General features: G+C 45.7%; 1 protein-coding gene across 1 annotated transcript; it reads left to right on the forward strand.

Moving 5' to 3' along the window:
• The first annotated feature begins 1 nt into the window (after position 1).
• bard1 (BRCA1 associated RING domain 1) lies at positions 2-23,104 on the forward strand. Its single transcript, XM_036544768.1, has 11 exons — positions 2-99; positions 319-375; positions 1,055-1,203; positions 2,446-3,497; positions 8,355-8,435; positions 8,558-8,730; positions 13,064-13,184; positions 13,617-13,749; positions 15,723-15,815; positions 20,173-20,270; positions 22,496-23,104. Exons 1-11 carry the CDS (start codon positions 2-4, stop codon positions 22,829-22,831), a joined length of 2,391 nt encoding a protein of 796 aa, XP_036400661.1. The 3' UTR covers positions 22,832-23,104.
• The last annotated feature ends 3,285 nt before the right edge of the window (positions 23,105-26,389 follow it).

Below are 26,389 nucleotides of genomic sequence, written 5' to 3' on the forward strand. Positions count from 1 at the left end.
TATGGATCACATTTCTAATGCTGAACACGAAGGCGAAGTCTGGACTAAAACCAGACTGGCAGTGGCCCGGTTCCGAGACCTGCTACTTTGCGCGAAATGGTGGGTTAACTTCATTTCCTTGTTTACTTGTTTCATAACACAGACCCCATACTTCTGTTAATGTTCTTAGCAAGTAGTGATTTCGGCGTTGACAATTCTGTGCTGTATGTTTATGTTTGTTTAACCTTATCACTTGCTATATATTTTTCGCTATATATTTGTGTATAGGAGATACGAACAATAATCACTGTTGCTAGTTGCTGTATCTTCTTCCCACAGTTCGAAACTCATGAGTGAGCCAGTCTGCCTTGGAGCTTGTGAACACATGTTTTGCAGGTCGGTGTTAAACCCACGTCTCACTCTGGCGTAATGGACTAGTTTTGCGAATACTGTAAAGATAGGTCTTGTTTCTGTTCGTAGAGAGATGTGGGCAGTGTACAGACCGAAATGTTCAGTTGTCAAAGTTGTCTGAGGTGTTGACCTAAAAGTGATTAATTGTAAATCAGTTACTGACCTGGGCGGTCCATTACGCTAACAGTTATGTCGATTTCTGTGACTTATTTACAATTACAAAATTCTATTATGTGTCCATTTCCCTCAGTACTGTGTATTTTCTGACTGAGAAGTAGCAAGGCGATGTTAGCATCATTAACTGCTTTAGTGTCCCTGGTTTGGGAAAGAACCTCCTTAAAGTTTTGTTTTGGGAGGGCATTTGTAACTAACCACTTTAGGTTATATTCACCATACATCTGACAGCTCTGCAAATGGGCATTGTTTTTTGCATCATATGTTACTGGAGTCAAATGTTTGATATCTGTTATCTTATTAGTATATGTACAGTTTTGCTTTGTTTTTGGAAACGCATCCTTAGATCCAGGATCACTGTCAGAATTATAAAAGCATGAATATTGAGTGCAGTGTCTATGTTTCATACACATTGAGTTTGTGTTTTGTCTTGTCAGTGTCATGGTGTGTTCTGTGCTTGGTGTGTTGACTTGCCTGGGTTTTCCCGCAGGCTGTGTGCAGGCCCGCAGGCGGGCAGCGGCTGCACTGTGTGTCACAGTCCCGCGTGGGTGAGGGACATTCAGATCAACAGGCAGCTCAACAACATCACGCAGCTCTTCCGCAACCTGGACTCACTGCTCAACCCTGCAGACCTCTCAGGTACCGTGTGACCAGGTGACATGCAGCGTTCTGAGCGGTCACAAAAAAATGCGAAACCAAGGCCGTGTTAATCTGACAGAAAACCACTGCGGAAAGGGTGGTGTTGTCATGACTCGGCCTTTTCTTTGACCTACAATCTCATCTCGTTTCGGGGTCACACTCCTCGCTTGTTGTCAGTGTAAGATGTGATGTTACGGGCCATTTTTCCAAGTCGTGTCACAGTCATTGATCTGCGTTAAACCAACAGATGCTGTGAATCATCTTATTATTCAGGGGTTGGATTAATGCCCCTTCAGAAAGTTAATTTCCCCCTCCTGAACCCTGAGCTAGTTACTGTTATTATTCCACACAATTAACTACGACGTTGTTGAGCACCGAGTGGTTTGACAGAGACAGAGCAAGGTGATGATGATGCGCTTTGTTGAGGCTGCCAGGGGTGTTCAGCAAGAGCCAGCGCCGTGCTCCGGGGGTCAGCAAATTACAACCGAGAAAGGAGCGGACGTCAGGGGGGCCGATGCACCGAGCCACTCACACTGACAGCCGTGCGCAACAGCACTGGCGTCCCCCCCAGACCCCACCAGCTGCTCTCTCCTTGTACTACCCCATGCAGAACACATAAGGCTCTTTGTAAATTCTTTGTTTTGGGGAAAGGAGATTCACCCTTTTTTGTGGAAGGGGATTTTTGGTGTGGTTCGGTCGTAGTGATAATTTTGTAAAGCAGTCACACAAATACTTTTAAGTTGGTCTTGATGAATAATAAGAATCAAATGCAGCATTCTGAAGTTCTGCTGTTTCTGTGATTTATTATTCATTTCCCTGGCAGACACTCCTGTGGTGCCTTATGGAGCTTGCCTTTTCACATATTGTCTCTTTATTCAGCTCAGGTATTCAGCTAAGCATTTTGGTTTCATTGCCTTGTTTGCGGACATAACGGCTGTGTCACATCTGGGAATGGACCTGCCAAGCTTCTAATTCTGGGCTCAGTTCCTGAATCACCACACTACCACCTTATGTTATGATGTCACCTGGATAGATTCAGATTTCTTCCCTTGAACTTTATATTCATGTGCAGGTGAAATTCACGGGTGCAAGGCCTTAAAATCCCATATTTTCCAGATGTAGTAGCATTGCTGATCATGTGATCAGTGAAGAAGCTGGACTGGTTTGAAATAGCTGTGTGCTCTTTTCTGATGTTCCCTGTGTAAATGTTATTGTGAGGCTGATCAGTGTTATCTCATCCAGCCACTCCCCCTGCTGAGCCAAGCGGGCCCACTGCACAGACACACAAGAAGAACATCAAAATCTGGTTCAGCCCACGTAGCCGGAAGGTGCGGTGCCAGGTGGAGAGGGCTGCAGAGGGCGCCCCCCAGGGCCAGGGGGTGAAGCCAGCCCTCCTGGAGCCGCACAGCGATTTGACTGGGTCCAAAGATCTGTCTGTCTTCAATTTCAACTCCTCCTCCCAAGACTCAGGCTCCTCCCCCCAGCGCATTGACTGCAACAGTGACGGCAAGAAGAAGAAGAAGAGGACGAGACAGAGGGGGAAGTGCGCTCAAACCGGGCCGAAGCCTACCACGCGCAAGCAGACCAAGCTGATCAACAAAAAGAGGAAACTGGACGCCATCAACCAGGAGTGGGGTATCAGCTCAGATGGGGCTGTCCCAGGGGCAGAGAGGCACAATAAGGAGGAGGGTGAGGAGGCCAAGGGGCGGCCAAAAAGGAAGGTGTCTTTTCAGTGTCCCGGTGTGTCCCCCAGCTCCCCGGAGCAGCACCAGCTGCCTGGCCCTGTGGGTGAAGCTCACCTCCAAATTGCACAGGAAGGCCTGGAGGAAGGAGGTGTGACCAGCACAAGGGAGGAGAATCCCACTTTAGAGGAGGGAGGCATGACCAGTACGAGCCAGCACTCAAGTCCTCGGCAGGCAGACGGCACTGACCCAGACGAGGCTACGGCCAGGCAAGCAAAGTCCCCCCCTGCTTGCCGGACCTCCAAAAGACCCTTGCCACCAGAGGGCGCCCAACCTGAGAGCACCCCGAAGAGACCCAGGCCGTCCCCAGGCAGAGGGAAGCGGTCAAAGGCAACGGCGGCTCTCTTCTCTTCCAGCCCTAGTGCTAGGAGTCCCTCCAGAAAGCTCCTGGAAAAGCAGGGTGGCTCTGGCTCTTCCAGTCCCCCTCAAACCCCAGCGAAGAGGTCTCCAGGTGGGACTGGTCTCCGCGGGGGGCGGCTATCCCAGGGCAGCCCAGCTGTCCTCAAGAGGAACCACAAGGGGGAAACTCCCCTGCACCTGGCAGCCATAAAGGTGGGGCGCCTGCAGACTTTCTTGCATCTGTAGTCCACTCTGATTGGTGTGCATGCTGTATAGGGCAAACCTTTATTTCCACTACAAAATACACTTTACACTAGTGCTCTGAGGGCACACTGTATATACATATGTGCTGCTTATTGCCATCCTCTAGACGTTTGTCAGTGATTGGTAGAATTATCAGTTGTTAGAACTGTTAGGAGACAGTTTTGTGGAATGGCATGGCGTTTGTTCCGGAGACACGCGATGTGTATTCGAATACAAACGCTGGAGACAAGCGATGTGTATTTGACTACAAAGCGATGTGGCTACATCCGACCGGAGCCAAATGGCGCCTCTTGTGAACCCTATGGAGCCAATTAGGTTACAGGGCTCAGGAAATACCCGATTAGAGAGGGAGCTGTTTAGCTATGCACAGCTCCGCAAGACCAATCAGAAACAGCACCCCTGCTGGTTATCATAGCTCATATGCAAATGTGACTGCTATTAACTGTATAAAAATGAACTGAATTCTATACCTGTTGAACTTCTGCTCAATGCTGATGTTCCCACGGCCGGCTGTGTTAATAAACTTCCTGTCTTTTGCTACGAATATCGAATCTGCTTCTTGTCGTAACGAAACACTTTTTGGTGTTCCGGACTTTGACTAACAATTTGGCGCTGCGAGCAGGGTGGAGGCCGACTCGGCCGATCTCTCGTCGTGATACACGAGGTGAGTACGTTTACTTTTACCACCTCCATAGTTAGAGTGTATCGCAGGACAGACCCGCGGGGATCAGAGCGCTCCACCTAGAGGTACGAACCTCTCATGTTATATTGCGATGAGGGGATTCCGTGTTCGTAGTTAAAGACTGTGTCTTTCATTTAATTTGTCTATCGTGGAATTAGTTTAAATGTGTTTGTTCAAAGTATTGATCATGTCGTTTGTTTGAAGTTCGTCTGTTGTAGTGTCTGTCCATTCGAATTGTCAGGTTAAGTGTTAGTTTCGTCTATCGTGATTATAAGTTGTCTGTCGTCTTTTGGACCCCATCGGGAGCCCCAGGAGAGATCGCCGTCTCCTGGGAGCCCGGGTTCCGGGATTTGTGTTTTGTGTTTCCCCGGTGGGGCCTCAGGAGAGCAGCCGTCTCCTGGGAAGCTAGGTGGTACCTAGAAAAGCGCGCTTGTTGTCCGACGTGGTCGACGGCACCGGTACCCCAGGGGGCTTGCCTGGGAAGCTCGCGTATATTCTGGTAGGGATTATCGTGAGGTTTATGTTCGTTTGTCTTTTTGTGTTTGGACCGGTGGCCGCCTCAGTGATCGCGTTTAGGCAGTTGCCGCTGTGCTTACGGGTCGTTGATCGCGTTTAGGCAGTTGCCGCTGTGCTTACGGATCGCTGGGAAGCTAGGTAACAATTGTTACTTAGGAGTGGGATCACGTCATTGTGATTTACGTTGTTTCTATGTTGTTTGGATGTTGTGCCTTGGCCAATAACGTACGTTTATAGATAACAATTAACGCAGGCCTATATTTAATTAATAATAATAAAAACTATATAAACTGCGGTAAAATGCCGACAACTAAAGAAACATCTAAAGCCCCTCGTGGTTACGCGGGCAGCATTATGTATTTGTTGGAAAAGTATGTGAAGAAGGAAAGTGAAATGTTGAGACATGGTTGGGATCCAATACGGATCCATTTAGACATCGTTAGAATGGTGGGCGAATCAGAAGAAGGATAAAAATGCAAGTGGTACTGTTATTTTGGTAACAGCATAGAAAGCTAATCGAGAAGTGTGATACAATGCATGACCGCGTACAAACACAGGGTAAATTATCGGAATTGCGCAAAAGTGATTTAGAAGAAAATGTAAAAACTCTGATCAGAGCGCCGCGCTTGCGTGTAATCTTCAAACGATAGTAGTTCGCACCTGAATAGAGAACAACTATGCTGGATAATTTAAAACAATAGGAATTTGCGGCTTCCTCTGCAGTCAGTAGTATAAGCACCCCCCCTTCCAGTAGACCGTATCTTAGTGCGTGGTTAGGAAACCGGCCATGTGATATGCTAATTGATACTGGTGCTTCAGTTTCTACTACTGATCTGCCACTTCCGTGTACTAAACCTTTCATTGATCGTGTTGGCATTGGGGGTAACTCAGTTTGTGCATATAAATCTCTACCCGTGCTAGCTGAATTGTAGATATTGCAAATGGTTTCTGGACTTTGCCCGTTGCTGAGACCTCAAGAGCATGGTTTGCCTTCACACACCAATGTACAATATACCTGGACACGTGTGCCCCAGGGTTTTCACAAAGTCCTACACTCTTCCATTGTGCAATGGCTGAGATTCTAGCAACAGTCTCATGGTCTCAGTATGGAGGGACTCAGTGCCTCCAATATGTTGATGACATTCTGCTGGCTTCTTCTGACTCTGACTCTCATTTTCAGGCTCTGCAAGCAATTGGAAGGAGAAAGCTCAAATTGCTCGGGAGACTGTTCGGTACTTGGGCTTTGCTGTTCTGAAGAGTCGAGGCAGCTCCCTGTTGGCGAGGGAGCTGCTGTTGTCACTACTCCGTGCCCCCGTGCTGTGCGTGGTATCCGGGGGGTTCTGGTATTCTGGGTCTTTTCAATTTATGCAGGAGCCATATTCCTAACTTTTCTGTTGCTGCTGCACCAGTCGGCGCACTCTTGGGGGGCCCGTGTTGCCCCTGGGGGAAGTTGACTGGTCATCTGGATGTGGTGTTGCATTTGCTGCTCTAGAGGTGGCCCCTGCTTTGGGAATGACTTGCTCTGACCTGCCGTTCATTCTGTGGTCAGTTGTTGGACAGGACAGGGCCACGCTGCAGCCGTTCTTGCCTGGCCCCATGGAGGTTTGCAACACCCTGTTGCATATTGTTCTCGGCTGGGCCCTGTGGTGTCTGGTCTTTCTCCTTGCTTGTGGGGGGTGCGGGCTGCTGCTGCAGCGGCAGTGGCAGTCTCTGCTCCGCTGGTCTCGGTGATACCACTCTCTGCTGGTGTGTACTCAATGGGAAGCCATCTTACTGGTCCCACATATCACACTCATTCACTCCCCTGCTGTGAGTCTGGCCAATCTCCTACCTGTTGAGGGTGATGGTGAGTGATGCTGTTCGTGATTTCATGCCTAACTGATCTTCTCGGGGTTTCCTGTCTTCATCAGGCACCCCGATAAAAAAGGGGGGGATGGATGGTTCAAAATCTCAAGAAATACATCAAGGTTGTAAATGACTCACTACCCATCTACCAAATAATGACAACTAAAGTGTCGGGCCCGACTGAATAGGACATAGCCAAATTACAGACTGACTGTACCAGAGAAGAAAAATGGACTTGGGTTGAAAATGCAACCACTCATGCTGTATCATTACAGGATCTGAAGGACAAACAACAGGAGGGTGAACAACATGAGCAGGAGTATGAGTCTGGACAATGGGTTATGATAAAAGCCCATCATCCGAAGTCCTTCCAACCCCGATGGCAAGGATCATACCAAGTGCTGTTAACCTCTGAGTCTGCCCTTCGAGTCGCAGGTATTCCAGTCCAGTCCACCACTTTTGGGCCAAGCCGTGTCCATCGCCTGAAGACACCTGTGCTGAAGGACATCTGACACCTGGCTGCTGCTGCTGGTGATGCTGACAACCAACACCTGGCACCTGGCCGACATCAGCTTCAGAAGATCTCCACCACCGACGCAGTCTGGCACCCAAGTGTGGAACCATCTACCACACCAACGTCTTCTTTTATTTTACACTATGAGTAGAGATGCCTATACTCAGCATTAGGCTGTGTATATGATTATTGTCAACATATTTAGAAGGCTTCCTTTTCCTCTCGTTTTTTTCTTTGCATCACTGTTTTTTGTTTTGTGTTTTTTCCCCTCTCATGTAATGGAACCCCTACCTATGCACAGTCGGTCAGTTTTACATTGGACTATTCCAGTCATAGTCTGCCCAGTGCCAGCCAGAAGCAGATGGGCTTCCTCTCTGAGCCAGGTTCTGCTCAAGGTTTCTTCCTATTAGCCAGGAAGTTTTTCCTTGCCACTGTCGCTTATAAGCTTGCTCTGAGGGGGTCTCAGGCCTGGGATCTATGCAAAGCTATTTTCCTACACACAACCACTGGTCAACTTATACTGCCTCTACATGTGTAACTCTGTTAAAGGTTAATCGTAAGGTTGACCTCATCATTCGCTGTATGTTGGGTCAAACAGGAGGGACTGTTAGGAGACAGTTTTGTGGAATGGCATGGCGTTTGTTCCGGAGACACGCGATGTGTATTCGAATACAAACGCTGGAGACAAGCGATGTGTATTTGACTACAAAGCGATGTGGCTACATCCGACCGGAGCCAAATGGCGCCTCTTGTGAACCCTATGGAGCCAATTAGGTTACAGGGCTCAGGAAATACCCGATTAGAGAGGGAGCTGTTTAGCTATGCACAGCTCCGCAAGACCAATCAGAAACAGCACCCCTGCTGGTTATCATAGCTCATATGCAAATGTGACTGCTATTAACTGTATAAAAATGAACTGAATTCTATACCTGTTGAACTTCTGCTCAATGCTGATGTTCCCACGGCCGGCTGTGTTAATAAACTTCCTGTCTTTTGCTACGAATATCGAATCTGCTTCTTGTCGTAACGAAACACTTTTTGGTGTTCCGGACTTTGACTAACAGAACTATAAGCAGTCCCCTCTGTTTTTTTCCTGCATTGTTTTAACTGATCAAAATCTTAGCAGTCACAACCATGTCAGGTTAATCCCCACAGAGGATAGCTTTGATGAGAACAGGTTTAAAGCCTTGTAGACGTGAATATAATCTATCTCCGTTCTGACTCTGATCCCATGGCTTCCTCCCTACAGGGAGACGTGGGGATGGTGAAAGAGCTCCTGGAGCAAGGAGCAGACCCAAATCTGAAGGACCACGCAGGCTGGACTCCCCTGGTGAGGGCATTGGTTCTGTCCTTTCAGCATAGCCTATAGAAGAGGGGGCGTGCACTATACTGTGTTTCTTATAATGGTACCTAAAGCAGTGCATCCTTATGCAGTGATGTTTGGTCTTTCAGCATGAAGCTTGTAACCTGGGGCACCTGGGTGTGGTGGAGGTGCTGCTCCAGCAGGGGGCACTGTTGAATACTCCAGGGTACCAGAATGATTCCCCGCTGCACGACGCGGTGCGAAACGGGCACATGGCCATCGTCAAGCTGCTCCTGGAGCACGGGGCGTCCCGGGACGTGCTGTGAGTATCCACCCCCTCACAGAATTTCTCTTAAACCGGCCCTCCCCTCATTTCCCGCCCCACCCCATGTCATCTCAAAGAAGTCTTCACCATGGTGTGGGCAGGATCAGCTTATTAATCATAAACATGGTCTTATGAATGAACCCTGAAGTAACAGTCCTTTTTAATGTATGCTATTGGTGTTTAAGAGTAGCTTATCACTTTATATTACGCTGTTAAGTCTAATAGAATATATGGATGTAGGCTCACAACAGGCCCTACACTTGCCTCATTGTTTCTTCCAGCTTTGAGCACAGGTCACACAGAACAAGATCCTTTTGTGCTGAATGATTTTCACTGTACTGTGTCAACACTGACAACTGACTGAATAGGAATCAGACAGGTGCATCTTGGGTAGACTGAAATAGTTAGCCGTTCAGGAATGACACATGTATTTCAACACTGTGAACAAAGGGTCTGTAATAAATTCAAAATTCAGAAACCTCTTATGAATTTGATACAGTTTAGAAGGAAGAATATTGCCTGTTCTGCTGGGTACAGCTGTCTTCCTTTGTTTTGTAAGCACTTCACGTAGGTGAGAACGAGAAGGAGCCAGACAGACCCACATCCTGGTGCTGAATACATCCCCACTTGATTGGCTGAAGGAAAGTGATGTCATGGCTGCCATACCCTGTTGTTGCGCTTAAAATCCAAACATTCACTTTGGCACTCAGTACATCTGAATGTGCAATATTACAGCTCGGTTACTGCTGAAATGCAAATTGCAAGAAGACCTGCTCACACAAATAAGATAACACTTTCTGACAGCTTGTAGTGCTACAGACTCAGGCCCAAGCATGTCTCTCATTGGTGGCTGTAGTATCGAGAGATCTCGATCAATACCCACAAGCTTGTTGGCTTGGACTGGGTTGAGTTTAGTGGGGTGGGGGGGGGGGGGGGTATAAGGGAGGGGTGAGGGGGGCGTTCGATTTTGAAGCGGATAAGCCAGCAGGATATATTAGCGATTCAGAGAGCCAGGGAGATGCTTGTTAATTAGTGCTGATGGATAAGCACCCGGAAAGGATAGAAGCTTCTTCAGTCTGGAGGAAACTGTGCTGGGACCCCCTCCCCTCCCTTCACCTGCTGTGTGATTCAGTATCCGAATGCGCGGCGCGGGGGGCCATCACTCATGAGGGGAATACCCCGCATCCAATCAGCTGATGCGAGTGAGCACAGATTTATGCCTCCGGAGGCGGGGGGGCGGGGGGACGAGGACAGGTGGCACGGAAGACAAACGCGATCCGAGCACGCGGCCCGCAGTAAATCCTGCTGGCTGCTTAGCGATCATCGCCTCGGCAACTGCAGAGCGACGATCGAGGGGGGGGGGGGGGGGGGGGGCATTTTCTGATCTTATGAATTGATCTGTTCACATAAATCTGCAGCCAAAGCCTCCTTGTCGGAAAGACCCCGGGGGTGTGTTTTATAATGCGGGCTTTTATTTTATTATTATTTTTTTTCCTCCCCTGCAGCAGTGACAGCGGCGTTGTTTTTCAGACTGTGGCAAGGTGGTTTATGGGAGATTGAAAGTGTGAGGTGCTGCTGGGAATTTTCGATGAGCTGGACCCTCTCCCCCCATTGAATCCAGAACAAGTGGCCGTCTGTGATGTAGCGCTAAGCTCAAGTGGTTTACTTTGACTCTCACTCCTGCTCTACATCCCTTTAGACACACTCCCATCTCCACTCTCCTTCATGGATATTTTTGAGTGTTTACTGGTGTATAGAGCATACCAGCACTCTCACACTCTGTGGCATTTACCAGTATAGTGCCCGTTCCAGTCTGTTTTCCTCCATGTTATTTTTACTCTGCTCAGCAGCTGCCTTTTTCCAGGGTGACATGCACAGCTCACATTTTCACATTCAGGCGGCTGTTTGCTGAAGCAGGTTGGGTAAGTGCCGAGTTCATGCGCAGAACATCATTTTCCCACCTGGGATTCAGACCTGCACCTGGTTACAGCTGCTGAGTCCCTAACCACAGCACCATACTAATTGGTTCCTAAAATTTCTGCATTTGGGACTTATCTGTTCTTCACTCATGTACAGCATCTATGCTCCAAATTAAATGCATATGATTTACTGTAAATTAAATGCAGATAATTTATTAATTTGTTTAACAATTAGTCATGTTTAGTAGTAAACACTGTGGAGGTGGTTGTAGAAGTAGCTATTATACAGCTATTAGGACTGTATGCTGAAGAGGTGTACTTGTTTTCCCCAGATTCAGAGTTGATAAATGAGTGCCTTTCCCCTAATCTGTATGGAGGGGACGGTTTTATAGTTTACACCATCTCCACACACACACACACACACACACACAATATTTGTCCTGCAGCTCAGCTCAGTTTTCGTCTTCGCCTCTTTACTTATTTATATTTTTCAACCGTGCTGCCGTCTTGCCACCGGGGGGGTTGTCAGACATTTGGAAAAGGGGGGTTGGGTGGAGGGGGGTTCATGAATCCAAATGAAATATTTTATGGACCAGTGGACCTATTAATTGTCCCCCAGGTGTTATCGCCGTGCCGACGCTTAATCTCCAGGCCCAAACTGCTCCGCTTCTGCTGCTTCCTGTTTTTTTAATTAATCGCTTGACGTGGCCCTGGCGTGGTGCGCTGTCTCGCTCAGAAGCCGGCGCGGCGGCAGCCGTGGATCCGGGGGCCCCGCGTCTGCCACTCAGAGGCCCCTCAGGGGCCCCTCCGCAGCCCCCTCGTGGGGACTCGGTGCGGATATGTCACAACAGGAGAGAACATTGCTCTTTGTGTCGAGACAGCTGGAAGGCGTGACTGTACGTGTGTGGAGGTCTCAATGCGAATCCACCGTGGCTGAATCAGTGTGGTTTATCAGTAGGAATACTATGCACAGATCTGATTGTCCTAATTTTCTGACAGGTGGTTGTTTCTGTTCAGTTGCTCTCGACTGCTGTAACAGCCACAGCACACCTATATTTTTCCATATTGCATCTAAATGCATGCAACGTGTTTGTCACACTATATATCTGACTTGGAAAGCGTGATTCCTGTCTTTACATTCTGTCGGTGGTCTTGTGGTTCTCTTTCTGTTCTGGGTAGGTCTGACTGAATTGTGCTCAGTCTTTCTCTCTCTGTTCAGCAGAGCACATTTAGACTGCTTCTCAGGGATTGTAATTCCACGTCCGCCCCTTTCATCACTTGTAGCACCCATCCAAAGCATTACCTTACAGTACATGATTTTGTTGTTTAGCAGGTGCCCATATCCAGGGAGGCCTAAACAGTGTATATTTTGCATATGATAGTGTTTATACTGATGTTCATGTACTGAAGCAACTTAAGTACTGCTGAAATACTGATGTACTGTCATATGCATAGGGCTACTACTAAACTAAATGTGTTCTTACATGCGTAATATAGTGTGTATGCGCATGCCTAAATTATTTGTTATACATACGAAACATAAATGTGTGCATTTATGTAATGCTGATGAATTCCAATCGTTCTCTACTCCCTTGTATATGTGCAAGTGTTTAAATTTTCATAACCGGCCCCTCAACCCCATACATGGTAATTGTTTCCCTTTAGCAAGGCTCAGATCTTGTCCTTACAGCTAGATAGACGTTTTGATGAAGAAAAATGATGTTCGGGTCCTTTGCGTCAAACCAAAGTAAAAGTGCTGCTGGAAGTAAATTGCCTGTGTTGTGAATGCAGTGAATGAATTATATGTGTGAGACTGAGTTAAGAGTCAGCTTTATGTGGAGTTTTATGTTGAATGTGGAGGCCCTTTTAAGTTGTTAAGCATATGTCCGTTTAATGTTTCGTAGGAGTTACACGGGATCTGCAGAGTGATCTCAATTTTCTGATTCATGTTATAAAGAATGCAACAACTGACAGACTGACCTGTCTGCAAGTTGAAAGGTGTGGTGACTCATGGTACCTGAATTTCTAAAGGGGTAGCTTGACTGTTGGCTAATGAGCTGATCTCATTAACCAAGAATCTAAGCTTTTGCATTCAGTTAAGAGAAATTCACCTGTAAATTTTAGCAGCTTCTTAACCAACCTGTTAATGTTTTCCCTCAAAAAATGTGTGACGGTATCTTTGAAGAAAAAGAGGAATCATAAAAATGTTACCTGCATGACATCATTTGGAAAGTAAAGGCAATGCTGCACAAGCGGAAATGCTGAATTTACTTTTGAAAAGTGGTCTTGATTTATTATTCTGGTTTTGTCAGATTCCTCCATTCCTATTTTTGTAGTTTGTAGATGAAGCACACATGGTATGTTTGAACCACGCCTTGTTAGCTTCATTGTGCGGTCCTTGTGTTTTCCAGGAATATGTTTGGACTGCGCCCGGTGGACTGTGCTGAAACAGCTGAAATGCAGGTGGTTCTGCAGGCAGGAGGACCCCACCCCCCCAGCACCCCACTCAGCCCCTCAGCCAGCATCAGCAAGGTACGCCCAGGTGTTCACAACTGGGTCACATTGAATCCAAGATGGCCGTCTGCAGTCAAGCTGCTCCTTTCCTTGACCAAAAAAATGTTGCAGAGATGTGTGCATTATAAAGGATATCCAGAGCGAAATGTGATAACTTATCCAAAATTAATTGCTGAACAATGAGTGTTTTGTGTGAAGGACTAATTTGATATTTTGTAGACTTGTCATGACATTTTTAGTTCTGTTTTAGGGTCAATAAAAACCTCAGGATGATTGTCATGTAACCTATGCTGTACAAAAATTGAGGTCAGGTAAAAAAAAACAAACTAAAATGTGGGTTTTCAGGATTCTCCATTGCGTTCCACATTTTAGTCAGAACAGAGACAAGTTTGGCATGTCAGTGCAGTAATTGAGTGGTATTTGTCGAGACTTATCTGATCTGTGTCACAGGTCCCAGGCGGTGTGCAGAGAGAGGGAGGGGTTATATTCCTCGGCAGTAAGCTGACCACACCACAGCAAAAGCAGTTGAACAAACTGGGCCGACTCCTAGGTGCACAACATACAGATTCCTTCAGCAGTTCAGGTATGGAGGAGCCCAACAATACATTTCTGCATGGAAGACCCTGTGAATAACCCCCCCTCTGTTCAGAGCTATTTTCACCTGGTGGGGCTCTACACTGTTTATTTTCCTACTTCTGCAGTAACACTGTTCTCCCCACAGACATTTTATATTACATTATTGGCATTTAGCAGATTCTCTTAACCAGAGACTTACATTGGTTACAGTTTTTTTACACTTTACCCATTTATACAGCTGGATATTTGCTGAAGCATTTCTGGGTTAAGTACCTTGCCCAAGGGTACAACAGCAGTGCCCCAGTGGGGAATCAAACCGGGAACCTTTTGGTTACGAGTCCTGCTCCTCACCACTACACTGCCACCCCTGTTACAGACAACGCTGAGTGCTGTAATGTCTACCGTCTGCTGGGAACAACTGTGAAATTGTCACTTGACTACCAAAGAAGATGAACTTGAATGGGTAAATGATTAAAAAAAAAAATAATCAAAATGAGGTGCACTACCCAGCGTTCTGCCATCCTAATATATTGTGTGTGCAGTGAAAGGATATATTGCTCAAGTTCGCTTCAGGCTTGGTCATATAGGCCTTTACTGCAGAGTCATTTCAAATATTCATTCTCTTCATTCCTAGCTGGCTGTAGCTGGTTGATTTAGTGCACCTGGCTTTCTCTGATAATACATCTGATGCCATCAGAGCTGTCTGCTTATTTTGTCACTGTAAAACCACTGAACTCAAAAAAAAGAAAAAACGTCAAACACTTTGGATACCGGAAAACATTCTCTAAAATTCTAAAATTATGTTGTTTGCCTCAAATAAACCTTTAAAATGATTTTGGGACAGGGGCAGTTTTAATGATGGTAGCTGAATAATGGTCTGCTTTTAAGCGGTATTGGAATACAACAAAGTAAATGATTGGAAGCAATCTTTCCCATACGGTTCATGAGCAAAGATGCGAAAGCATGAACACTTCAGTAATTGTAATGATGGAAATTGGAAGAGCTCTGTTCCCAAAAGCAGCTGAGCAAGTTTTGGTAAACAGATTTGTTGAATTGCCCATAATTGAACCGGGAGGAGAGAAAAAACATCCTTCATCTTCACAGACAAACCAAAGTATTGTTCTCTGGAAATAACCGTGCTCATTTCCTGTGTGTCAAACAAAGAATTTAAACGACTGAAGATGAAGGCTGTTGTGCTGAGTAAAAGTCTGTTTGCGATGGGGCACTTAAATGCATTAGAGGTGGCTGTAATAACCCTGCTACCGAGGGAGGCCAAACGTGCCCTGTTTTCCTGGTAGCCCGGTGTGAACCTGTCCTTACAAAAAGGGTCAGAACATCTTTGGGAGCTTAGAGTTTGGTCTTGTGGTTTTGGGGAGATGGGTCAAAATACGAAAAGAAAGAGTGTATTGGTTCTGATCTTGAGGTAGGTTGTTTTATCAGTAATGTATAGTACATAATGTGAGGTAGCCCCCCCACCTCAGCTGCATGTTTAAGCAGTAACTCTCAAGCCTTGTCTGCATTGGTGGTTTTTCCATGCTATCCCAGCATCCCTTTCTGCCTCTATATGCCCCCCACCACAAAAGGGTAATGGGGTTTAATGGATCTTGAATACTTTTGAAAGGGGACATGATTAAAGTTTATCAGTGCTACACATCTGTTGTAGACTGTGATGGGTAATGCTATAATGTAATGGCAACACCAGCGGCCCTTGCTGTAAATATTTGTAGCTTGTTTCTGTGAAAATTCTTGTTCTTGTCTCTCAGTGTCACTGTGTTATGTCGAACTGTTGTATTGTCACTGTGGGCCTGAGAGAAACGCAATTTCAATCCTCTGTATGTCCTGTGCATATTGGAGAATTGACAATAAAGTTGACTTTGACTTTGACCTTGACCTTGAATACATGTGGGCAGCACTCTGCTGGGTCTGTTTGTGGATGCTGTCGCATGTTGATTTTTCCTAACTCTCTGCCTCCTGTCTCAGTGACACATGTCATTGTCCCCGACCGTCCAATGCCCACCACCCTGACATGCCTCCAGGGGGTCCTGAATGGCTGCTGGATCCTGAAGTTCCCTTGTAAGTACCCAAATGTTTGTGTGTGTCCACTGAACTTCACAGGTCTTCACAGGGACCGTTATGTTATGTTACATTATGTTACATTCATTTAGCGGATGCTCTGATCCAGAAGGGCTTCCAGCATAATAGAACACAAGTGTACCCATTCAAGTTCAAATCAACACATGTAACGTGTAAAATAAATGCACATTTAGCAAGTTGCAGTATCACAGTAGCACAGTATAACAAACACAGGCGAGCTTGAGTCCAGGAGGAGAGAGTGCTATCTTATGTGAGAATTTGAAACTGTTACAAATCCAGGAATGGCAAGATTCTGCTGTATACTAAACAAACATGATCAATCCTTGTCTAAAAAGTGGCTGTTGTTGTGTTCTGCAGGGATGTTCTGGTCTAGTCTAACCTTCTTTTTGCTTTGTGAAACTTGTAGTCTCAATACCCTGAACAGAGAAATGAGTGCTAAGGAAAGCAGCGTGGTTCTGTGGGAAAGTAAAACTAAAGTGAAGAGTTGGGGTGGACGTCCTATATATCTGTAGCCCTTCCTTAAAGGGAATGTTATCAAGACTTGCAAACTAAACACTTTTGCTGAGTTTTAATTACTCTTTAAGAAATTTTAAAAGTGAATTTTAAGTTCATTTAAATGAAAGACACATTCATTTATTGAATTTTGCCATTTAGGTTTTTAGGGTAGAGGCATTCAGGCTGTCGATTGTGCTCCCCTTGGCAGGACCAAGGGAGAATATGAAGGGGGGTTGTAGTGTGTGATGAATGAGTCCGTAATAACGCATGGAAAAAATAATGCCAATAAAAATGATGAATTAAAAACCGGCACACGTGACTCAGAAAATGGAATTTGGTATTGCATGTAGCGTTCCCCTTGCACATTTTAACACCTAAACTAGTGTCTTCCCTTCTGCTGTCTGAATAACGAGCAGATGCATGCGAAAAGCTACCTCTGAGGAATCAACCGCAGGATTACTGACGCGGTAACTCCAAAGCCTTGTCTTTGCTGGTGTTTTTCCATGCTATCCCAGCATCCCTTGCTGCAGAAGCAGCTGCCTCTCCATTAGCAGCATGCTCACATGCCCTCTTAAACACTGCTGGGGGTGCACTTGCTGTGGCCCAGTCCACGGGAAAGCCAAGGTCAGGGAACCTTGGATCAACGAAAAGCTCAATTCAGTTCTCCGGATGGGTGGAAAGTGATATAAGCAGCTATTTAGAAACGTGCAACATGGAAAATATCACAAGAAGTCAAGAAGTGCCGATATGTTGTGCCGTTCTTACTAATTAGATATTTGCTAACCTAAAAACCTAATTATTAAAATGAGGATTTTTCAGAGATGGCCTTTAGGTGCTCTTTCAGTCTGCTGTTGCTTTTGTTTTTCTCTCAGGAACTTTTCTCTTCAGTTTTTTTTGAAGATGTGGTGTGTGATGGGCTTTGAGTTTCCCTCCGTGTTATCTGGAATGCACAAAGGCATTGTGCTCCAGGTCTCCCTAAAAAAGCACGCAGGTGCAGACACACGCCCTGTCCCAGCGGCATGGTTGCTGAGGCGGTCTCGTGTCAGACATTTGTAAAGGGCTGAAGGGAGGATAAGCGAGTTTTCAAATCACCGTCTCCTCAAATAAGTGTGAGAGCTTTGTTTGTGCCGCGCAGAAACGAATCAATAAAGAAAAATTGGAGAATTCTAAGCTCGCCAATTTCCCAGCAAATTGAGTGTGTCTATATTATCAGGAGAAGCGCGTGCTTTGCACAGAGCTGTCTGCCATGTGATAAACAAAACCCTTTAAAAGGAGGTGTTTGGCACAGTGTCTCTGGGTAATACGCTGGCAAGAACGCCTCCTTTCGGTCTTGTCTGTGTGTCTGGACAGGGGGGTGTACTTAGTTCTGTGCCTCTCTTGTCTTCACACTTGGTGAAGCTCCCAGTCTATTTGTTTCAGCTTGTCAGCCTCTCTCTTTCTCCCCCTGCGGTCCCTCGCTTCAGTACCCCGGTCACCCGGCGCCCGTGTGGTACCGCCGGGGCCCCCTTCTCCGTAAATCTAATTAGGAGATATGCTAATTGAGTCCTTGCGCTCGGCTGACGAGCCACCCCTATCATGCGGAATGGAAGCCGGATTAACCCCAGTATCGTCGCCTGCCAGCGGGCCCTCTCTAAATGAAAGATGTTATTGAGGAGGATGAGGAAGAGTAATTACGGCTAATGACTGCTGCAGGGCTGACTTTGTGGGGATAAGGTTCGACGGAGAAAGGACTTTGGGGCGTGGCTGGAAGATTCAGATTGTGCTGGTCTCGATGGAGAGGGTGTGTTTTAGTTGAGCTGGCTAATGGCTTGATATCATGCAGGCACCATTGCACTTGTAAAACAGACACCAGAGGGATTACTGTGGAAATGACCATGTGCCTCTGAGTTTCTGATTTAGTTGTTGCTTTGAAGAAGTCCTGCAGATAAAAAGAAGTCATTGGTTCCTCCAGATGTTTAGAGTCTGGCCTTCAAAAAGAGAACTTAATTGGAAATGGCTTGTGGAATTCACAGTCATGATGCAGTCATCCTTCAAAGCAGTCTGGCCTTCAGTTTCCTTAACTCATTAAAGCGAATTGCACCTACTTTTTATTTATTAATTTCAACCTGAAGTGCACAAAACACAACATGTAAATAACAACTGCCTTAAAGCACACCAAAAGCAGTTATCTCAGGAAAGCCGCACACCAAAAGCAGTTATCTCAGGAAAGCCAGGGAAAGTGTTCAGTTTAGTGCGGTAAACACACGCCAAATAAGCGGTCCACACAGGACTCTGTGTAAAGCAGGGAACTTTCCTTTTGGTTTTATGCCTCAAACCTTAGACGACCTCCTGAAGTTCGCTCCTGAAAGTTGAGAACCAAAGTGCACAAGTCAGTTTCACGCGGGCGTAATGATCATAATAAGCGTGCGGGTTTTGTTTTCCTCATTGGGATTCGGGAGCTCAACGTGGCGGCAAGGGCCTTGCTCAGCGCTGGCACTCTGTAACTGAGATAATGGGGTGGATGCATAAAAGTTTAACGTGACAATAAACCTGACAGAAATGCAGATGAGATTTTTTTTAGCATTATAGAAGACAGTATACCAGGAGGATTCCAATGCTTTTGTCATTTGCCATTAAAGACGGTAAAACCAACAAAAAACACCCTCACCTTATTTGCATATCACGAAGGTGATGCATACTGAATTGGAAGGAGTGCTGGATTTTCATATTTCATATTTCAGTGTACATTAATTTTTCAAAGGCAAGGGCTTAATGTTAAGGCAGGAGTGTCAAAGTCGATTCTTGGAGGGCCATTTTTGCTGGTTTTTCTGTCTGCTTGTCATTACTCAGTTGTTGCAATAATACCCCAGATTCTGTTCGTTTTAGATTATGATGTGCCACATTCTAAGTTTATCCATTTGTCCTACATTATATATTTTGCATGTTTTAATATGTTTTTTTTTTGTTAGAAATTACATGGTCCTGTAAGAATATTGTAACACCTGTGTTTCAAAGTACATGTTACATCATTATTTGATTCAGCTCATGTGTACTGGCATTGACACACAGCAAGGTGCAGAATGTTTATTGCCAAAGTAACATATCAGACCAGACTAAAACAATTAATGTTTCAAGACTGAAAAATCTTGAAACAATAAGGTCACACACCAGGTAAGTCTCTAAAAAGTATACGTTTTGTTTGTTTCAGACACAAAAATTGAAAAATTTTTGGAGTTAAAAATCAAGAGATTAAATGCTGCGATCTGAGCTGGGCTTAATCTCCAATTTCCCATCAAATTGAGTGTGTCTGTATTATCAGCTGAAGTGGTTGCTTTGAGCCAGGCTGTCTGCTCAGGGGTAAACAGTGTGCTCACCATTAAAGTGGTCACGAGGAAGGAGGTCTCGGGGAAATTCTCAGGAACACTCAGGATCTGTTGTTCCTGTATGTGTGTCATAACAGGAGTGCATTTAGGTATATTAATTAGTGGATGGATGTTTTTATAAATTCTATTTATTTCATAGAGGGGTTAATACTCCATGAGTGTGATGTGGCATGGCATACACTCTCAGTTCACCATTGTCAGGAATTAACCCAACCACAAAGTTGTTTTTTTTGTCCTTAGCTATGAATGACTAAAGTAGTATTACTTGCATAAGACTTTTCATTAATTTCAGTGAAGATTAGGACAAGCAGTATTTGGATTTGTTTGTGGTCGTAGAGTGCTTATGTTCTGCAGATCAACCGTTTTTATGAAGGGTTCTTGACTGAAGCAAATCAAATCCAATGCAGAGCCTTTATCCTGGGCGTGGCTGCAGTGTTCCAGCAGGGATTCGAACCCACAACCATGCGGTCTTTCCGCAGGGGTGGAGGCGTGTCTGCAGGCGGAGGGCTGGACGGACGAGAGCGAGTACGAGGTGGGGGAGGGACCGCAGCGCAGTCGAGTCAACAGGGACAACCTGGTGAGTGGAAGACCAGCAGGGGGCAGCACTGACTATCCCCATGCTCATAGTGAGAAGTGGGGCCAGAGTCAAAGCCATCCCGCACGCTAGCTTGCACACCCTTACAAGCATCATGGAAAAGAGATTCCTGCCATTGCTCTTCTTGCTAATACTCATCTGAATGTCCCTCTTCATCATAACATCCACTACAGCTCCATTCCTCAGGCAGTGTGGGTTTTTATTAGTTCTTTGGGTGTAGATTGCCTCTTGCTTAGTCTCACACACAGGCAAAGGAAACCACATTAAAGCAATGAGCCTGTAACTCACTAACCCTGGAGAGTGCCCATTTACAGCAAAAACCTATTTGGTAAATTGATGCGCACAATGAAAAGCTTTTCTCACCTAAACAAATGGTCCACATAAAAATGTTTCCAGCAACAAAGCACACCTTAAATTGCTTCCCAGATAGCTTGCAGTGGAAGTGGCAGGTCAGAATGGCTGTTGGAGAATGTTGCTTTTAACTGGAAGGCTTCGGGATCATGTCCTACCTGGGCAATGCTGTTGCTGTTGCTGGTCAGAAGGGGCCTGACCCTGAAACTGCCTGAGTAAATACATAGCTCTATACCTGTGTAAACTGCCGTGGACATGTATCTGTTAAGCAAGTGAATAATGTTATTTAAAATGTACTTGCAATATTCTAGTAATGTGGCAGCAGACATGTTTTGAGAATGTTTATTGTCTTGATTTGTCTGTTAAGATGCATTGAAACTAGGAAGGTTAACCTAGTGAGTGTTACAACTCATGAATCGAGAAGAGTAGAGTGATGGCTATAAAAACAGTTGGACCCATTAAGGTAATTAATATCCCTTATCAACTTACATTTGACAGGGACAAATCCCTTCACCCCAAAATTAATGTTTCAGCCCCTTTTTAAATGTTACAAGTGAGACATATATTTTCTAAGGTCGGTTAAGTGAGTGGAAGTGGTGTTCCTTTGTAAAGACAGCATTCCCAGATCACTGGTGCGCAGTCACCAGCTGGGCCAAAAGGGAAGCCTTAACATTATCCACACAGGGAATGTTGCACTGCGTTACCCAGCCCACGAGCATGCTGGGGAATCTGCTCAGTAGGTCCAGGTGTCTGCACACACCGGTGCCCTCGAACTCAGGGCGCAGTATTATCGTTCCAGCTGAACAGCCTGGGCCCATTATGAGCAGGTGAGGGCACCCAGACTTATGTGTAAACCCCTAGTAATGAACACCTCTAATCCAGGCCAGCTTTACCTCACCCCAGAAAGCCCAGTTCCAGCCGCTGGGCAGCACTGCAGTAAAGGATAGAGTGTGGAGGCATGTGGCTGTCTTAAACCCCCGATGGCTTAGGCTAGGGGCCTTGTTACCACTAAGCCACCTGGTTTCAGAAGTAGAAGGACCATGGGGGGGGGATTCATGGTCTTATTCCTGACAGTGACATAAATAGGAGGCAGTTTTTTCTTTTGTTTTCATCCTCAGTTTTTTTTTCCTGTTTAGTTAGGTTCTTGCTTGGTTGGTTCGTGTCAGTGCCTCAATGGCAGAATGGCCAGCAGGCTAATATGGCTCAGACTGATGTTAATGAATCAATTCATAACTGCAGAATTACTTCCAATAGTGTAAATAGTTGTCTGGATATAGCCAACTCTGAGTCTGACCAGGTCTCTCCCCTCCTTTCTCGCTCTTTCCCCATCTCGTTCATTGCTCTCTTTCAAACTGTCTTCCACTCTCTGTCACCCTCAACTTTTCCTTTTTTCTCTACCTTTTCTCTCCTCCCTCCATTTCTTGTCCACTCTCACTCCCCCCCCCCCCCCCCCCCCACTGAGGTCTTTCTCTCTTTACCTTCCTCTCTTTCTTGCTGCCCTTCTCTATTCCTTTCTCCCACTCTCCCTCCTCTTCTTTACCTCCTTCTCACTCTCCTACTCCCACTCTCCCTCCCTGTCTCTTTTTCCTACTGTCCCTCCCCCTCTCTCTTTCTCTCTCTCTCTCCACCCCCTCCCTCTCCCTCCCACTCTCTGTCTGACACTGTCTCTCCTGCTATCCTTCCTCTTCTTTCCCTCCCTCTCTTTCTCCCACTGTCCCTCCTTCTCTCTCTCTGTCTCTCTATGTCTCCCTCCCTCTTTCTCTCACCCTCCCCTCTTTTCCCCCCCTCGTGCTCCATTTCCCTCCCTCTGTCCCTCTCTCTCTCTCTCTCTCTCACACACTCTCTGTCTGTCCCAGCTCCCCCGGCTCTTCGACGGCTGTTTTTTCTTCCTCCTGGGCTCCTTCAAGAAGCCCCCTAAGGAGGAGCTGCTGCGGCTGGTGAAGGAGGGAGGGGGGCAAGTGCTGACCCGGCAGCCCAAACCGGACAGTGATGTCACCCAGACCCTCAGCGCAGCGGCCTATCACGCGCCACCGGGCTCTGACCAGGCCCTCTGCACCCAGTACATCCTCTACGACCCGCAGGGCTCCTTCAAACCCCCGAGAGTGAGGCTGGGCAAGGTGTGGTCTGCCCCCTCCACCTGGCTGCTGGACTGCATCTCTGCCTTCCAGCTCCTTCCAGTACCTGAACCTTAGCTTTGCACTCAACCCTGAGGCTCGCCTGGTTTCCTGTCCGAGCACATTATCATACAGTTCTACCTGTGGTTTCCATTATAACCAGTCCTGAGGCATTACTGAGACAAGCTTTCTAACTTTTTGTACTTTCAGACAACGATGTCCTAAAAAACATTTTCACTTGGTAAAGATGTGTACAAAAATAACTAAAACTGTACTGTAGATATTTCTGAGTGCTGGTACCCAGTGATCAAGTTTAATGGTCGTGAATTGTTGGCTGTATTCATTTCTACTTGAGACCACAATAAAAGAACCTCTCCTCTTGAGAAGTGCATTCAGATATTGAAATAAATCTTTCAGTTGCATCTGTATTGATGGCTCAAACACTTTTTACCGTTTTTCAAAAATAGACTAGGATTGCACTGGTCCGTTTTTGACATTTGCAAATTGAAAACTATTGAAAGCGAAGAACTGTGAACATTGCATTGTTTGATGGAGGCACCAAGCATGACAACACCAATTTGCAGTTTTAGACTTGCGGTGAGGAACAAATTCAATTTTTACAGATTTTCTTTGTTAAAATATGTTGTTCATGTTCCATCACATACCAAAACACAACAATCTGAAAAAATATATACATGTGGGCCCTATTTTCACAAGATTGAAATAGTCTGCTAAAATGAGAGCTCTATACTTCACAGTAGTGCCACGGCGTACTTTTTACTGTGTAACATTATGGAGTATGAATTAGCCCGGGAGTTTGTACACCCTGTGCCTGGTAGCATCAAAGAGGGTACAGTGCTGTCTGGTGCAGGAACCATGGAGACTTTGTGGTTGTAGTTTGCATATATATGCGGCTCTTTGGCTGCACTGGTTTGCCTCTCCCTCTCTATCCCTCTGTCTGTAGCACTGGATTTCAGCATGGCCAGAATGTCCCTGCCATTTTCTGCTGGAGGGTTTTTTTTTTTGGGTTCTGTTCCTGTACTATTTCCCACACTTTGTCGGGCGGTTAGCTCAACTTATGCTTCTGTGTGCAACTTGTATCACTTGCTACATTCAGTGTGGAGCCCTACCTTGCGCAACAGAGGGACTGAGGCTACAGCGACAATGTGCTCTTAATGCATATGAGATACATGCCTCGTCCAGCATGCCGCTTCAAAGGATCGCTCAGCTCGAGCATGAAGGTGACAGGATGGATGTGGGCTGTGGGCATGGGTTTTTATCACAGCTGGAGTGGCTGCGCACAGTCTCACTCTGTCACGCGTAATGAGACTTCGCCGGTATAAAAATTCTCCAAATCCTGCACAGGGCGAGGAAAATTTCAGCCCTGTAAGCGGCGTCGCTGGATGTCTTAACTGAGCAAAGCAGAACTTGTTTTTTTTTTTTTTTTTCGAGCAGGAACGGCCAAGTTAAACCCACAGGAGATTCTGCTTTTCATATCAACTTAAGTTTGAATTGCTTTAATGGAGTCCTTGATTGCATAATTATTAGAATCACCTGGTATCTTAGTGGCTTATTCAAATGTCCTTAAGTTCACTTAAGCACCTGTGTTGCTTTGGATAAACGAATTCCTTATTTATGTCCTCGTTTTACCTACTGAGGCTCATGAAACAGGCAGTTGGATAGCTGGCTGTTGGAAACCTGGCCATACATATTCGTTAAGATAAAATTTTAAATGCAATCTACCCAGGAAAGGGCACAGGGTCTGATATAATCAGTAAGGGAGTGCTGGCCCAGTAAACTAAAACCAACACACGCAGCAAGGGCTTCGGGTTTGATAAAACGGATCAGACAAAGTGAACAAAAAGCAAAGCAATTAATCTTGCAGCCAGTGGGCTGATATGCATTTTTAACAGAAACAAGTCTTTTTTTGTCTGTTTGGGGGCGGGGGTGAAGGAAAAAATCCTGAGGCGCTGCAGATTTCTGGCCTGACGTCCTGTAGGTTTTCTCTGGCCTCGTCCCAGGATGCTGCTTTCAGTGGGATTAGTCAGGGACGCACCTAATTGCTATTGATTGCTGTGCGTTGCATTAAATTGCTTCCCTGCCCAAGTGGGAGGGGAGAAGGCAATTAGTGGCGTGGACGAGATTCCAGTGGCGTGATTAATTGGAGGGTAAAAAAAGGAGGCAGTGTGCAGAGGATAGAGGAGAGGCTCTCTCTCATGGTGCTGGGGGCTGGGGGCTGGGGGCTGGGGGCTGTTGTGTTGTGCTGATGGCTGAAGTTATTGGGTAGGGACTGAAAAACTTCTTGGCCAGATGTTATATAGCTGTGGGAGAATCTGACTAATTTGGCTCCTTTTCACCAAAGAGGATTCAGTTCCTTCCTCTGCCAGTTTTCGTTCAGAGCCTTGACATGGTGCGCTGGGCTTGCGCAGACTGGATTCCGGTGACATAGCTTCTGCAGTAAACTGCAGCTGCACTTGCTTTTTTTGCTGTCCTTAGATCGGAGATGCCAGGGATGTTATAGTTATTCTGCATTCAGAGTTGCATTCATACAGCAGTTGTCTGCAGTGATGAACTGTGTGCGTTCTCAGTATCTAAGATCAGTATGCTTGCAGGTAGAAACAGTGTAAGATTCTGTACCCCGGGTGGTAAGATTGTGTACATGCTGACCCAGATAACAATAGGAGTAAGCAACAAATAAATCAAGGCACTCGCTTTTGCTGAATAACACTTTTTTTCTGTCTATTTAACAAAATAGTTTTTGTCTTCATAAATAATACATTTTTCCCCACTTCAGATTTCATAATACACATAAGTTAGTAGATATTTACAGCTTGTACACATTAATTATCTGTTAAGGGCACCCAGAGTTGATCTCTGAAAAGAAAAGAAAAAAAAAAAAAAGAGAAGTGTTTGATTGGTCATGCCAAGCATTTTAAAGTCAGCCTGTTAAGCCATCTGCCCAATGTGCACTTGGCAAGTCCAACCAAATGCTATCTCTGGTATTCATTTTCAAATGCTGTAGTACCTTTTCAAGAAAGCATAAAAATTCAGCTAAAACCTAAATCTCTGGATAGACATGTTTAATAATAATAAGGTAAATCATTGTTCATTTTTTTCAGGACTGACCCTTGGTGCTCTTGAATAACAAAAGTTGATTGTTTTAACAGTATTTTTTTCCTCTCCATATTTTATACAGTTATCTCAGTGGGTTGTCAGGCACACTTTTAACAGTTATATTTAAAAAAGAACAATCTTTCATAGCTTCCAGCTACAGTAAGTCGGTGTCTCGTAACAAGAGCGACGTTTCACTTTACAAAACAACAGTGAATGGATAGGGGCTCTCAGTGTATGCGTGTGGGAGTCCGGTGGTGACCGTACACACAAAAGACGACTGAATGCAGACAGACAGGGACTGTTCCACATGCAGTTTCAGAAAACTAGATTCTCACGGGTGGCTAACACGGTCAAATAATGACTGACATGCATTTCGACATGTGCCAGGCGTGGTTTGCCCTTCTCCAATGACATGAGCTGGAGCGTGAAGTCGAAACGATGTGTAAACACATGAGACACGGATCAGATTTCACGCATATAACCTTCAACTATGAGGAGGTTTAAAGTGCCAGGATCAGGGTT

Source organism: Megalops cyprinoides, chromosome 14 (genome assembly GCF_013368585.1).
Source record: "Megalops cyprinoides isolate fMegCyp1 chromosome 14, fMegCyp1.pri, whole genome shotgun sequence".
NCBI classification, from domain to species: Eukaryota; Metazoa; Chordata; class Actinopteri; order Elopiformes; family Megalopidae; genus Megalops; species Megalops cyprinoides.

What these genes read in the sequence shown, in the direction of transcription:
- bard1 (XM_036544768.1), top strand. Translation starts at nt 2, where the DNA reads ATGGATCACATTTCTAATGCTGAACACGAAGGCGAAGTCTGGACTAAA. An exon ending in ACGCAGGCTGGACTCCCCTG is followed by an intron (nt 8,436 to 8,557) that starts GTGAGGGCATTG and finishes TTGGTCTTTCAG; the next exon opens with CATGAAGCTTGTAACCTGGG. An exon ending in GAGTCAACAGGGACAACCTG is followed by an intron (nt 20,271 to 22,495) that starts GTGAGTGGAAGA and finishes TGTCTGTCCCAG; the next exon opens with CTCCCCCGGCTCTTCGACGG.